Source organism: Ciconia boyciana, chromosome 3, assembly GCF_034638445.1.
Source record: "Ciconia boyciana chromosome 3, ASM3463844v1, whole genome shotgun sequence".
Lineage (NCBI taxonomy): Eukaryota > Metazoa > Chordata > Aves > Ciconiiformes > Ciconiidae > Ciconia > Ciconia boyciana.
The window spans coordinates 59,343,451-59,358,740 of record NC_132936.1 but is presented as its reverse complement, the minus strand read 5'-3'; the positions used below and the strand labels follow the sequence as shown (position 1 = coordinate 59,358,740).

The 15,290-nt window shown below is 36.2% G+C and overlaps 1 protein-coding gene across 4 annotated transcripts in view; it reads right to left on the bottom strand.

Moving 5' to 3' along the window:
- The window catches only part of NKAIN2 (sodium/potassium transporting ATPase interacting 2), a 562,917-nt gene that overhangs the window by 296,779 nt on the left and 250,848 nt on the right, over nt 1–15,290 (bottom strand). For all 4 annotated transcript variants that reach the window (XR_012041465.1, XM_072855778.1, XM_072855777.1 and 1 more), the window contains exon 2: nt 14,690–14,827. Coding sequence is in view for 3 of the 4 variants with exons in the window: in XM_072855778.1 (XP_072711879.1) it covers nt 14,690–14,827 (138 nt within the window). In the remaining variant the exon portion in view is untranslated. The remainder of the gene's footprint in view (nt 1–14,689; nt 14,828–15,290) is intronic.

Here is a 15,290-nt window from a genome sequence, read left to right as displayed (position 1 = left end):
TTCAGAGTGGACTGGATTTTGTTTCCATTTTGCATTTTGTTTGACATTACACATTTTTGCACTTTGATTAGAGATTGCACCTATTAAACTAAAATATTGATTCCTGAATTACTGTGGTAAATCTAACTCCTGTGCAGTACTTTGAATAAACGTAAATATCAGTTTTGGGTCTCTGAAAAATATATGCAGTTTTGTTTGTGGCCTTATCTGTATCTGAGCTGAAATGTAGACTGTTGACCAATGCCCATTTTCAGACATTTTGGGGCCATAAAGTAAACTATACATCTTTTAGAATCAGTTATGCTAGAATTCAGTTATCAAATGATAAAAAGTCAGTGTCAATAAAGTCATCTCAAAGAGACTTCTGACATAGAAATAGCGACATATCTTAGAAACAGACACGTATCATAAAAGGCTGCTTATTCACACTGTGTCTATACTTATGTGAATTTAACAATGACATCTTTATGAGGGCAAAGCACTGTCAATCAACCTAAGACATGCAGGCAAAACCACTAATATTGGTAGTAATTAAATTTATTACAAGGTTAAGTCTCTCAAGACAGAAATTGGATCTCAATTTTTTACAGAATACAGCACATCAAGACAAAATCCAAAATTGGCTTAACTAGTACAGTAAGTGGTGTAGAACCCAGAAACTTTGTACCCTTTATATCACCTATGAATAGGTATTTCAACAAGACTAAAGACAGAAGATGATTGCTTCTTGTTTCACGGAAAGCAGAAGTAGTGAGTAGATAAAACCAAACTAATAAGTAAAACCAGTGACAAACTTGTTTCAACATTCAATTTCAAACAGGAACTTGCTCTTCAGGCAAATGCATAATTCAGGTGAAATATGCAGAGTGCCCAGTGCCACAGGCTATGAATAACTTTTTGTTTTTTATATACGATAGAAAAGTTTAGAAGATTACTTTAGATCTAGACTAGAAATGCCAAATTGCTTAACAGCAAACAGTTAAAATAAATGATGCCACCTTAAAACTCATTATTTTATTTTCAGATTTATCACCAATTCAAAACATTTAAGGAAGGAAACATGGCTGCAATAATTGTGCTTGTTTATGCATTAGTTACACGATGCTATCCTTTAACAAAAATTTTTATCTAAAGACCAACATCTAGGCTCTTCCCAAAGCTGGTGATTTAATTAACTTGGAAACCTCTGTAGCTATTTCTAATAAGTGCTGTATTTTTCTGGTTGGACAGTCAACTCACCACAGCTAAATGTTAATATTTTTTGACCCATAAAGTAAAGGAAAGCAATCAAAACACCCATTGGTCTCAGAGCAGAAGCACCACAGAATCTTTAAGTGGCTTATTGGCTGAATAAAGCAGCATGAAAATCAAAATTGGTTATGTCTGCACTCACCCAAAATTGATACTGAAATAAATGAAAACAGCTGCACAGCTTCATAAAATAAATAAATAAATAAATAAATAATCTAACGAACAGTATGATTGGAAATAGTGAAGAAACTGCAGATAGGAACCAATCTGAGCAGCAGGACCAATGGTAGCTCAAACTGGTATAGAGGGAATTATAGTGTTTACTTGTAAAGCTACAATGTTACTGTACTAGACTTGTTTAAAAGTAAAATTTATATTGATATGCAAAATTCTGTCCTTAGAGACATTTAGAATTCAAATCATACCTGCTGAGTTCACAGCACATAAAATGCTGATTCACTATGATCTTTATTATTTTAAATTTATATATTATTTATACTTAAGTTTATCCAACACGAATGTATGTGGCATTAACATCTATGCCCAAATATACACAATAACTCATAAAACCAAACTGCAAATAAATAGTGCACTTGACAGCTAAATTATAGAAATAGGGAGCAATGGAACTTTTGGAACATATTTAATAGTGCATTTTACAGCTCTACTCATTGTTTACCTTGCCTTTCACTGTCATTCAGAAACTGTATCTTCATTGGTAATGGATCTCATAGCAACAGCCAAAGCTTGAAAAAAGTAATGTGTCCCTTTTCTTGTGGAGCTTCAGGAGTTGAAAATCATAATGAAAGCATTAAAAATTGAAAAAGATAAGTACAGATGGGAAGTGAGAAACTTCTCTGAAGTTCTGAAATGGAGATTTGTGACAAGGAGAGTTACAGAAAGATTATTATGTAGGTTCTTGTTTGGAAGGCAAAAAAAAGTCACATCTGGAATATGACTGAAGAAACTCATCTCCATCTTCTCTCAAAATTGGAAATGGTGATTTGTAAATGAATAGGATAGTATAGCTCTGTGTGATTCTCAATGCACCCTTCCTGAAGCATAACCTCAGGGTGACAATGAAACTCACAAAAAAAGAGAACCAGTCACATTGCATAGAAAAAACTCGTGGAAACAAAGATAAGGACGGACTCCCGCTACTGGCAGGTCATCCTGTGCAGATATAAAACAACTATCACTAAAGTTGGCTTCACTTGAATGCCTGAGATTGCCTAAATCTTAATCTGCTGGCCAAAACAAGAACTGGGTTTCAGTGCAATGTATTGATAAGTACTGTTATTCAGACTTACTTTAATTTAAAATGGACAGCTTTGTTCTAGCTACATGCAGTACAATGCCATTTTAAATATAAGTAGAGATTAGTGGCTGAATCAAAGTGAAGAGACTAGAGGAAAACATAGACAGGAATACAGAAGAAGCTGGAATAGAAAGAGGAGCAGCAGCAGAACCATTGTTATGCAACTGTACTCCAGAACAAGCTCTGAATCTGCAGCCTGTTGCAAGGAGAGGCAGCAGAGCAGAGGAATGTGAGACTCAGATAGGTAGTTTGGACCAGAGGTAATGTTCCTGTTCTTTTCTAATGCTTATCTTATTGTGATATAAGCTGTTAATTAAAATATATTAATATCTTCCTGGAAGGAGTGCAACTGTGGGTCCCAGCCACCATCGTAACAGCCACCAAGTCTGACAAAAGAGTTATCACAAAGACAGATTGGAGGCATCAGCAGACTTTTCCTGTGGTGAGAGAGATACTGTCCAAAGACTGTTTTATTATTCTTTTTTCTTACAAAATATTCCACACTGTTACGTAGCTGTGATCCCAATCTTTATTCTTTACAGAGAGTTTGGGGCATTTCTATGTTTGCAGGATGCAGAGGATAAAGCACTGGCCTGTAACTTGAGAAAAATGGATTCACATGTTGATCTGTCACAGCCTTTTCTCTGGTACTGAGAAAATCTCTCAGCCTTTTAGTGTTTCAGTTCCCACTTTGTAAAGCAGTGGGGGGAGTACTTCCCTACTTCAGTAGTGTGACACAAGGACAGAGACATTAAAAGCTCTGAGATGGACAGATACTCCATGAATGCATGCTATAAACGTGCAAGATAAAAAGATAGAGCTATAACCTCTTAGACAAGTGACTGTCAGCAGTAATTGATATATCCCAGCTAGAAAAAATACTAAATAAACAATACGGAGATCCATAGTAACAGGTATAGGAGCAACTGTGGGAAATACAAGGAAATCTGATTACTCTAGATAAAGAGAAATATTTGGCATTGAACTACAGAGGTCATCTCAGAGCAGTGGAAACATTACCTTATCCTTGCTTGATTTTTAATTATCTCTAGCTGGCCAGAGCTATTGGGTGTTTGAGAGAATTTTAATGCTTTCAGCTGCAGTTTAGGTAGCGGTAGCAAAACTCATGGGTTTTTTCTCTAATCTCTTCCTCTCAGTATCTGTTAAAAACATCACCAGCTAAATCATTCATTCTCCATGCTTTTTAAAGTATTTCAACTACAAAGTGCCAATTAGACATTATTTTAACAGAAAGGGTTGCTTGTTCTTAAAAAAAAAAAAACCACCACAAAAAACCCCTGTAGAATAAAACCCACTCATCATTATAGTGACAAACCAGAGGATCTATTCTAAAGAAAGAGAAAATGAAATGTGGAGGAACTTCATGTTTTGGCACCTTTCCAGGGATTCTGTTAGTGAGCTCTCTGGTTTGAATGAAAAGAGAATACGTTATATGTTATTAGCAGTTCTACACGGAACTGTACTCCTCAGTGGAGACTCCCTGGAAAACCTTCTTCCTTTTCTGTGGAATGGATGAGGCAGAGACATTTTGAATGGCTACTTTTTAGATGTGAATACGATTCATTGAAAGGGGATAAAAGCATTAGGAAAGGATGAATGTAGCTGAATTCTACATCAGTTAAACCTGCTATGAAACTAATAATTAAGGATTTATATTAAAAATATCAGACAGCTTCATGAGCTGAACAGGTTCTACATAAAATTTCCTGGAAATCAATGCTGTACTTCATTATATGATGCAAATTATAATTTTTCATCTTCTAATGCTCAACATATATATCACTTTACAAAATAGTATTAGCTAAGTATCTTTAAAAGGATTTGTTATAATGAAAAACTTAAAAAACATTCTGAAAATTAATGAAAATCCATCTCAATCTAAAAGAAAACAAAACTCCAAGCAGAACTGTTGTAGAAGTAAACTCTGTCCTGAAGTCTTGTCCAGGCTGCCTTTCACCATATTTTCTGAAAACATCCCAAATTAATTTTCAAGATTCAGTGGCTCTAAGAACCTAATAGATTTCATGCTCAAATAAGTGAGAAGAGTTTACTGTGTTTTCAAAATATTTACTATTTAAAAGGCCTCTTGGAGTCTGACACCTTCTCACTCAATTATCTACAATGAAACTCCAGAGGGTTCGTACATTTTTTCTCTTTAGAACTCTGTTTTCTGACAGTAGGGGACTTCTGAAAAAGTAATGTCCTATACAAAACTTAGAGGAATCAGAGACTTAGGATTTCTTAACTGGGATTGTTCCCTTTTTATGTCTTGACTAGTTCTCTGATCAACAGGGTTTTTTTTCCATTGTGCTTCCCTAAAGCTGGCAGACTAACTGTCTGGGTACTCTTTAATCTTGAAAGAATATTTTACACTTTCTTGAGAAGAAGTTTGGTCAGGTTTTCTGAACACAGAATAATTTCCTTTAGATTAATCCTTTTGTACCTCAATGCCTCACACCTAAATATGTTCCAGTGAAGAGAGCAGATGAAAGTAGTCAAACTTTACTCAGACAATTTTTATGAAAAAAAATTACTTTGTGTGGTCTTTATTCTAAATAGTATGAAAATTTTGAAGTCAAGAGCCAAAAAAGGCAGAAAATGCCAGAGAAATTTACTGTAGGCTACCTTCTTTCATCTACTTCCACACAGTCAAGATGGAGGCACTCTGTATATTATACTGGAAGTGATTCTCCAACATATTTGCCCAAGGCTCAGCTGAATCTCGAGTGCTGAAGAATTTGAGATCTGTTGAGATCTCTTGCAAGTTATCAAAATATTTCTAAAAGGAGAAGTCAAAATCAAAAACCCAGTGTAATCGAAGCCTAGACTAGCTTTCTGGACTGATTATCAGGTAAAAAAAGCGGACCATCTGTTTTAAACTGATATTTAATATACCATCAATAAACTAACCAATATGCATAAAGAAAGAAAGACTTTTTGACCATTGGAATACTTAAGCTTTTCTTTGTTCAAGTTCTGTATGTGTGCAAGGTGTCAGACTCAAAATTTGGATTAGTCGAACCCCTACAGGTATGATACTGACCAGCTAGCTATTCACTAACTTCTACTCCCTTCACATTCCCACCCCTACCATAAAGTAGGCTAGATTCAGTTTCAAAAGTAAACTGCTGAGCCTGTCCTTTTAAATATAAATGAAAGAACATTTAAATCCACAACATACTAAAATCTAATCTTTTAATACAACAGCAGCAAAAGCACTCTATTAAACAGCATACCTCCCTGTGAATTGAAATCCCTTTCAGCAAATGTTGTTTAAAGTCCAAAGGGCAGTCTTCTACTTACATCCCTACCGATTTTTCACAGCATCTGCCAAAGTGAGCAAAACTGTCCAATAAAATAGCAGTTAGCAAAGTTTACAAAGGTCATTCTTATGGAGGTAGCATCCAGTAGTGAAAAGGCAGACTGTAAAAAGAATCCCAATCTCTACTCTTCTGTGACATCCAAATTGTTATCAGTAATCTTTTATAAGAATTTTTAAGAGAAAAAGTTGTAATAACATGCTCTTGCTCCAGGTATTTCTGAATGTGGAGATATTTCAGAAAACACTGACGAGATCTGAAAGAGGATGACTGAAAAGGTGACCAGGACAAAGGATATTTTTAGGAAGGTGAGCTTCGACAAACAGCAAATAGTACATATTCTGTAATGAAAAGAATGTTAATGATATTGAATACTTATCATGGAAAGTGCTAAGGAGAATTCAGGTTGCTATTCATGGCACGGAAAGCATTTCATGAAAGTGCCCCTATGCAGTAATTACTATACCATAAAATACCAGTGCTTCATTTAGCATCGATTTATCTGGCATAATGAAAATGAAACCATGAATGAAACTTGGGGTTAATTCAGGGTCGAGGTGGATTCTCCAGCACTGTAATAGTCTTAATTCATGTTATGATTTGGAGCTTTACAGGAGTGTCCCAAAAATGGCTCTGCAATACTCATTTTTAAGGTTTACTAGTGCTCTTTTAAGTTTTCTATTTTTATTCTGTACTTTTTTGTTTGTCCTCATACTCTTGGTCATGCGCTTTGCTCTTCAAAGATTTTTCTTGCTTCTATACAACCCTATGTTGTATTGTAATTTTCTTTCATTTACTTCATCTGACACAAACTCTTACAGACATGCTTATTTTAGTTAACCATCTCTACTAAGTAGCCATATGAGTGTGATGTTTCTTCTTTGCTTTGTCTCCTTGTTAATTTGGGAGTCTCTGGGGATCCTAAACTATGATCAAGATTTTATTCCCCATTTTTCATCAAGATGAGGATTAGTAATAAATGTTTGCTTCTTAATATTTCCTGAGGCACAGTGACCACCAATATTGTAGTCACTATTATTTGATGACTCAGATATAATTATTTTTTTACAAACTCATCTGATTTACTTTCAACTGAAGGCAAACTTTATTTGACTAATTTTTAATCAGCACCCCCAAGAATAAAATGAGTAAGCACTGAGGAACTATTTTGTTAAAGTTTGGCCTGACTGAGCATTTGTTCTATTTAGGTGCAGACAAAGCTTTCCATAATGACCACTTTGTGGGATGCTATCATCTCCTTGATCTTGTATAGTTTGTATTTTCTGAATCTTTTTGATCTTTCTGATTGAAAATGTAATGGTAGTGTGTTTATATTACTGTGACTTGAAACTACTGGATGAGTATCTCCACTTATTTCTTTCCCAAGTGTAAGAACTTTTTTATACACATGCACTTCCCAAATAAAATAGCTATTCTGTCCTCCCTACTTAAGCCACACAGTCACTATATAGTGCTTAATTTCTGGTATTCTACTATTTGGGGAAATTACTATTCTGTCAACATTCTCTTTTATTGCTTGTCATTGAGACACCTCTCTTTTTTGTTCTAACTTTTCCAGTGGGTATATATACATTTGGATTACCTCTGACTTTTTAGCCATTACTCAAGTTTCTACTGACACAGATTTTTCTACTAACATGGAAATACAACCTCTGTGGTCACACATTTCCTGGTTTTGATCTGGCCTGTAAGTACTAACATACAAATCAACTTGCATCATGGTATTTTCAACCTGACTGAAACCAATAAATCCTGGAAATTTTACACTGAGAACGGCACGGACAATGAAAAATGTTTCCTTCAAGTACCATTTCCAATTTTAAGTGGATTTACTTCAGTCTTGTTCAGCTTGCTTTCTGGTTCACATTCAGCAAAGATTTTAGTAAATATAGTGACAGAATATCCTGAAAAAATAACCATTCTGTTGCTGGTATTAATGATATTTGCAGGAAATAAATCCTGTTTTTTCAAACACACTTGTGCAAAAAATGCAAGGTTAAGGGACTGGTCTTCTTTGAAAGATAAGTAGATATAATATCAATTTATTTATACAGCTAACTATTTTGTTGCTTAATTTACAATTAAAATTACCAGAAATCTATGTTGAGTACTAGCAATACTGTATTCAGTAACTGAATACATTGAAAGAGCATAGATACAAACTACAGAATAAATATTCACATTCATTATTATCCATGGCAAACTACTGAATCAAGGAACAAACTGAGGAATATCATTATGTGTGCTTGAACGACATGTTAGCAAACAAAACATCTTGCCAATGGCACATTTTGAAACAGAATCAGTATCCTGATTCACAGTCTCCTGTGACAGCCAACAGACAAAGCTGCTACTAAAATGTTCAAGGTCTTTATTTACTTAGTTGTATTTATAGTATTATTGGGCATTAGCTCAAAATGATTATGCAGAAGATTATTGCTTATGTCCCCAAATTATCATTTGCTCAGAAAAGGTGTGTAGAGCATAGAAGTAGTTTGTGTGACTATGTGCCTCCTTCTATAAATAAATGTCTACATTTTAGTTGCAACACAGTAAATCATCACATGAGTACAATTAAGGTAAAACAGTGAATGATTTGTCTCAGAATGGAGGCAAAAGTACTTCCTGAGAAACTCCTTTATAGAGAGCAGTCTCAGGTAGGAGTCTGACTTCATAGACTTCAAGAGCTTTGTGCCTTGCAGGCTGACCAGAATGTACAATGACCATTCAATTTCATTTCATCTTCCTCTTTATTAAATGGGTTTATATATATTTTATTCCCAACAGCTATAAAGAAAGCAGAAGTAAAATATATTTTTAAATAATTCCTGTAGTGAGCTTGAGTACATGCACTTTCTTATTTTAAATAAAACAAATATCTGGAAAATAAATCGGATTAGGTGAATAAGGCAAATTAATCTCAGAAGAATTCAGTTATTAAAAAATGTTAAGCATAAGAATCCTTTTCTTTTACTATAAATAACTGTTTCATCAGGAAAAAGAACCGAAAACTGTTTTTTACAAGATTTAGCAAAACAGTCTCCTGAAATGTTTTCTCACCAAAAATTCTGGCCAAATCATTAACTATACAGATCCTGTCTTTAAAATTCAAAAAAGTAGCTCAAAGAGCATGGCTCTAGAACTGCAGATTCCCTGTTGTTCTTGGCTTTAAAGTTTTCTATGGCATGGTTTATGTTGTTGATAGTATCCTGGTATGTACATATGACAGATGAACTGCTGCACACTTTCATGTACTACTTTAAACATTTAAAAAACATGGAAGATACTAAATTGCAATATACAACTGAAATACTCCAAAACAGACCTGGTAGACTCAGGGCTATTTGTCATATAAGGCATTAAGTAGATCCCACTAGGGGTGTTGAAGCCATTGACAATGTCTAGTCTTTAAAAAGACATAGATAAACTCAGTTATACTCTCTGGGCCCTAATGGTTTGGCAGACTGATGATGCTGCAGGAAGCTCAGACATAAGGTAATTGCCTCTTTCTCTTTTTTAATATATATCAGCAATTATGTGTTAAGTAATGTACCAGTAATAATCTATCCTTTTCTCCAGACTTAATGTGACCAGGTATTATCCTGTACAAGATTCTTTTTGCTCTTAAAGGTTGCAAATTTGCTTTGTGTCAAACTGAATCCTTGTTCTCTTCTGCTAGTATATTGTGGTCTGTATGAGGCTCTATTATGTTCACTATTATTAGGGGGTGTTACTATTATGTCTAAGAGGAGAAAATACTAGAACTGAATAAATTAATCCCTGGGAAAATGTTAGTAACGTTGTTGTCCACTGCATAATTTTGCTTCACACACAACCAAAATCCACTTGAATTGTGCAATGAATAGGTCATAACAAGAAAACAATTTGTAAAATATACTACTATCACAGGTTTGAAACAAGGTAATTCCTTCTGGATTAAAAGTTTTCTCTCTTATTGGTATTGGATCTTCACTTTATGCTCAAGGCAGGAGAATTTATTCTTCAGTGCAAATGCTTTTTCACTTTCTTATCACTCTTGCTTTGTCTGTAAGACTGCTCAATAAAACCTACAGAACTGTACAAAAATGCTCTCTTTGTTGGAACTAATTCTAGAAGAATTGAATATAACAGATCTAGAAGGTACAAATAAGCAGTGGAAATTACAGTGGAATCTACCTTCCAGACATGATTGTCCTTGTATTCTTACATTTCATAATTCAAAGTTTTTCTCTATCTGTTCATGTCACTGTCAAGGTCCACTAGACATTCCTTTATCTTATTCCCATGGCAGTGAAGAAACAAAGTAGGTAATTTTACAGTGTGGAGAACCATAACATGGGCTTCACCTGTCAGGTGGATTCCTCTATTTGGAGAAGAGAATGATATTCAGTACAAATGGGACTTTTTGTCATTCTTATGTATTCTGAGAATGCTTTCTAAAAATGTTAAAAGAACAGTAGAAAGCGATTGCCAAGCTTTTCTGTAATGCAGAACCAGAAAACATCAGTTCATTCAGTGGCATTTCCATACTCTTTCTTTCATAGAATCAGAGTATCACAGAATGGTTTGGTCGGAAGGGACCTTTGAAGATCATATAGTCCAACCCCCCTGCCATGGGCAGGGATATCTTTCACTAGATCAGGTTTCTCAAAGCCCCATCCAACCTGACCTTGAATACTTCCAAGGATGGGGCATCCACAACTTCTCTGGGCAACCTGTTCCAGTGTCTCGCCATCCTCATTGTAAAAATTTTCTTCCTTACGTTCAATCTAAACCCACCCTCTTTCAGTTTAAACCTATTACTCCTTGTCCTGTCAATACAGGCCCTGTGAAAAGTCTTTCTCCATCTTTCTTATAAGTCCCCTTTATATATTGAAAGGCTGCAATAAGGTGTCCCCAGAGCCTTCTCTTCTCCGGGCTGAACAACCCCTACTCTCTCAGCCTTTCTTCATAGGAGAGGTGTTCCAGACCTCTGATCATTTTTGTGGCCCTCCTCTGGACCCACTCCAACAGGTCCATGTCTTTCCTGTACTGTGGGCCCCAGAGCTGGACACAGTACTCCAGGTGGGGTCTCAGGAGAGTTGAGTATAAGGAGAGAATGACCTTCCCTGACTTGCTGGTCACACTTCTTTTTATGCAGCCCACGACATGATTGGCTTTTAGGGCTGCAAGCGCACATTGCCAGCTCATGTCCAATTTTTCATCCACCAGTACCCCCAAGTCCTTCTCCGCAGGGCTGCTCTCATTCAGTTCATCCCCCAGTCTGTATTGATACCAGGGGTTGCCCTGACCCAGGAGCAGGACCTTGCACTTGGCCTTGTTGAACCTCATGAGGTTCACATGGGCCCACTCCTCAAGGTTGTCAAGGTCCCTCTGGATGGCTTCCCATCCCTCAGGTGTGTCAACCACATTACTCAGCTTGGTGCCATCTGCGTCCTAATGTCTATGTAATTAATGAAGATATTAAATACTATTGGTCCCAGTACGGACCCTTGAGGGACATCACTCATTACTGGTTTCCACTTGGACATTGAGCCATTGAGTATAACAATTTGGATGCAGCCATCCAGCCACTTCCTTATCCATCTAACAGTCCATCTGTCAAACCCATATCTCTCCAATTTAGCAGCCAGAATATTGTGGGGGACCATATCAAAGGCCTTACAGAAGTCTAGATAGGTTATATCCACAGCTCTTCCCTTGTCTACTGATGCAGTTATTCCATTGTAGAAGGTCACTAGATTAGTCAGGTGACTAATAATCCATAGCAGAGTGAGGAATATGCGCTGAGCATATCAGCACAGCTGGAATCTCTCTATAGAAGGAATGGGGAGAAACTGAGCCTCCAAGCCCAGGCCTACCCACGTGAACAACATTGCTTCTTTCCAGAACCCTTAATAATTTGCATTGGTATTACCTCTCAGGCATTTGCACTGATGGATCCTATGATAGTACTGCTAAAAAACACATTTACATCTCAGTCATTATGCTGGCTAACCTTTGTTCCTACTGAAATCCTTACTGTCTGTTTCAGCATAGTTCTGTTAAGCAGTCTTTTTATCTCTATTGTTTTCACAAAAAAATGGCTTACTTATTATCTTTTGAAAAGACATCCTTGAAAAGACACTCATTCCCACCCTCAGAACAGATGTTTCACCTCCTGCATCAATTGCTCATTTATTGGTTAATGGTATAGGTTTACAAGCAAAAATGAATGTGTTCTTGCCAAACCTATATTAAGATTAATACTTCTGATGATATTAAACTTCAATTTCCTGTCCTTTTTGTCCACTACAACTCCTGCATCCCATGTAATTTGAACTATTTTCCAAGGCCTGAAATCACGCAGTCACCTATTCCCCTCATCGACTTCTAAACTTCCCTGTGACTCTTGTGAGTTCAAGGACACACCTTCACTTGTGGTGTCCCATCTGTCTAAAACTTATTTCCTCTTCTCCCTAGGCCACTGAATAATTTCTTTAAATCGCACCTTAAAACCTCCCTGCTCTCTTTAACCTATGATTCACAACCTCTGGAAAACATTTTTGTGATATTCTTTACGAAGCATGCACAGTAAAAAGGAAATTTATTGTAGTCTCGTTGAAGCAAGCTATACTTGAGGTACTAATGTGACTGTGGATTAAGGGTCCTATAGGGTCCACTCAAGATAGATTGACCCTTGCAGAATCTATTGAAGTCTGAGTATTTACATCCACTCACCTGAAAACCTCATAGCTATACCCTTGCAGGCTTACAGGCTGTTGTCTTTCTTCTTGCCTTTGAACTCATAACTTTAATCCTGACGTCATATGACACCACTGAGTTTTGCCCAGCTTCAACAAGATGCCTATTCTGGGCCCAGTAGAACTGAAGAAAAGGATGCACTTCCCTTATCTCTGCCTCCAGTGTTCAGTATCATTTCCCTCACCCTGACTTTAGATACTCTTCAAAGAGAGCAGCAGTAGAAATGAAAAAATCACAGCACTTCTCTGTTGATCCAACCAAATGAAGGATGAAAGTTTCATCCTTTCCTTATCTAAGCAGTCTGTGATAGATGACAGATTCAGGTGTCTATTATAAAATCTGAGCAAGACAAACAATTTGGTCTTAGATTAGTTCTATCCAGTTCAATGAGAGGATGCAGGAAGGCAAACTCACAAAGCCAGATGGGCTACACAGTGAGGGTGAGGGGGAGCTCTAAGAAAAGATATGTGTGAAAATTAGTAGGATGGTGTGGCACAAACAGTATAATCCAGAAACTCATGTGAATGGTACCTATTTATAAGGCTGGTATTCCTCCCCATTCACAACGCACTCATCATTGTAGCAGGTAATTGTCTGTACTCCTGTTGAAAAGGCCATTTAAATCTAGCTTTCTTGTTTAGCTCAGCTAAGCATTTTATGCTCATGCTCATTTTTATGCCTTGCAATAGTCTTGCAATGGAACCTTTTACTCTTTTTATTTAACTGACACTTCACTGAATTTTGGTTTTTTATTTTCAAGACTTTTGTACTGGTCAAAGCACTAGAAATGGAAGAAGAAAACTCCCGTTCACATTCGTGTGACTCCCAGAGTTGTGACTAAATATTGAAGGCTTGCAATATATTTTTCAATGTTGCTAATACATGTTTTGGAATATATTAAATTGTGTGCATGCATAAAGACATTATACATGTGGACACACATTTTCTGCGTGTAGGAAATCACAGAGATAGAAACACAGACACAAATGCTAATGTATTACTTTTAGCATCACACTACTGCAATATGGATGGTAGCACAGGGGTACAAGGAAAATCTTTCTGTCTCCTGAGTGATTACTGGTATATGAGGGAACAGTGTAAGAGGAAACAGACTTTGCAGAAGTGGGTACAGATTCAGTGGAGTTATTTTCATTTGACATGAAAATATGATTGTGTACGGGCAAATCTTTTTGACTGCTGTCTGTCTCCGAAAAGTATACAAGCTTTAACTGAATTAGCAGTCAATTTTGATAGAAATATTGTAATGCAAATCTATTTCTAACAAAAGGTGTTCTGAACGACAGCTTTCAGATTTGTTGTTCTGTCTTTATAGGCCTACAAATGGGGAAAAGAACAAACCCAGAGTATGAAATGAGGATTTCATTAATACTGTATTGTACCAGAGAGTACAGCAATATTGAGTATGTGTATGAGGGGCAGCTGAATAAGGAAAAGAAATGGATTAAAAATATAAAGATCCAAATCCTTACTTTTATTCTGGTGCCCTCAGTCCATAACCATCAAACCTGCATTTCTTACCATATTCTCATACTTCATTTTCAACTTGGACTGTAATTTCTAGGAGGGATATACATAACAGATAGGCACTGCAGCAATAATGGCTAATAACAATAATGAGTAACTATAATAAATCATGGATCTGTTGGGGAGGTCCAGTGTATCTAGAAAGTTATGGCTAGCATTTATTCTAGCTCTAAATCCCTGTAATTCTGAGGATGCTGTAATTCTTTAAACTGACTTCACTTCTTGAAAGTTCGTATTGTCATGTAGTTTGTGATTATATTGACTTTCAACTTTTGTAGGTTGTTACCACTTAATTATTGCAGGTGTCTCAAAAGTATAATAAGTAAACATAAAATTTTACAGAAGAAAGTTAAAACAAGATAAGATTTCTATTTGATTTATAAGCAATAGAGTTTGGAACACCTTTTTTTTTTTTTTTTTTTTTTTTTTACATGCACATCAGAATAAGTAAATAAAATTAAATACTCACTCCTGTTATGTAACGAGGTCTATACTGGATGGTTCCAAATAAGCCAAGTATGACTATAATAATGTGTATAAAATTTGCCAGGATGGGTGCCCACTGATAACCAAGGAAGTCAAATATCTGCCTCTCGAGCACAGAAACCTATGATTAAAAAGCAAAAGCATAAACAGATTAGAACAGACCAGAAAACATCTATTAGGGCATTTCCCCTTCCCATACCCAAGATAGTTGCCCTGAGTTAAAAACATACTTCTGTCGGCAGTAAAATGAAATGAGTTTGCAATGTTTCACCTTCTTGTTTTAATGAAAGCTGCATTTCTCACTGACAGTTTACTGAATTATATTCAGTTAGCTAAAATATTCATGTGGGCAATTCTACTGAGATACTAAACTGTTCACTAGGATGGTATGTTTGCAGGAGGAGAAACACAAATCATTTTGTTACATACACCAGCAAATGCTATAATGTTCTAGGATATCGGTGCTGAAAATAAGTGGCAGGCTTATGAGATTTTCTCAGCTACTTTGCTTCCATTCACAAATACTATCCTTCAGCCTAGTCCTCTCTCTTTACTTCCGTTATTTCCCTGCCTTTTGATTTTTT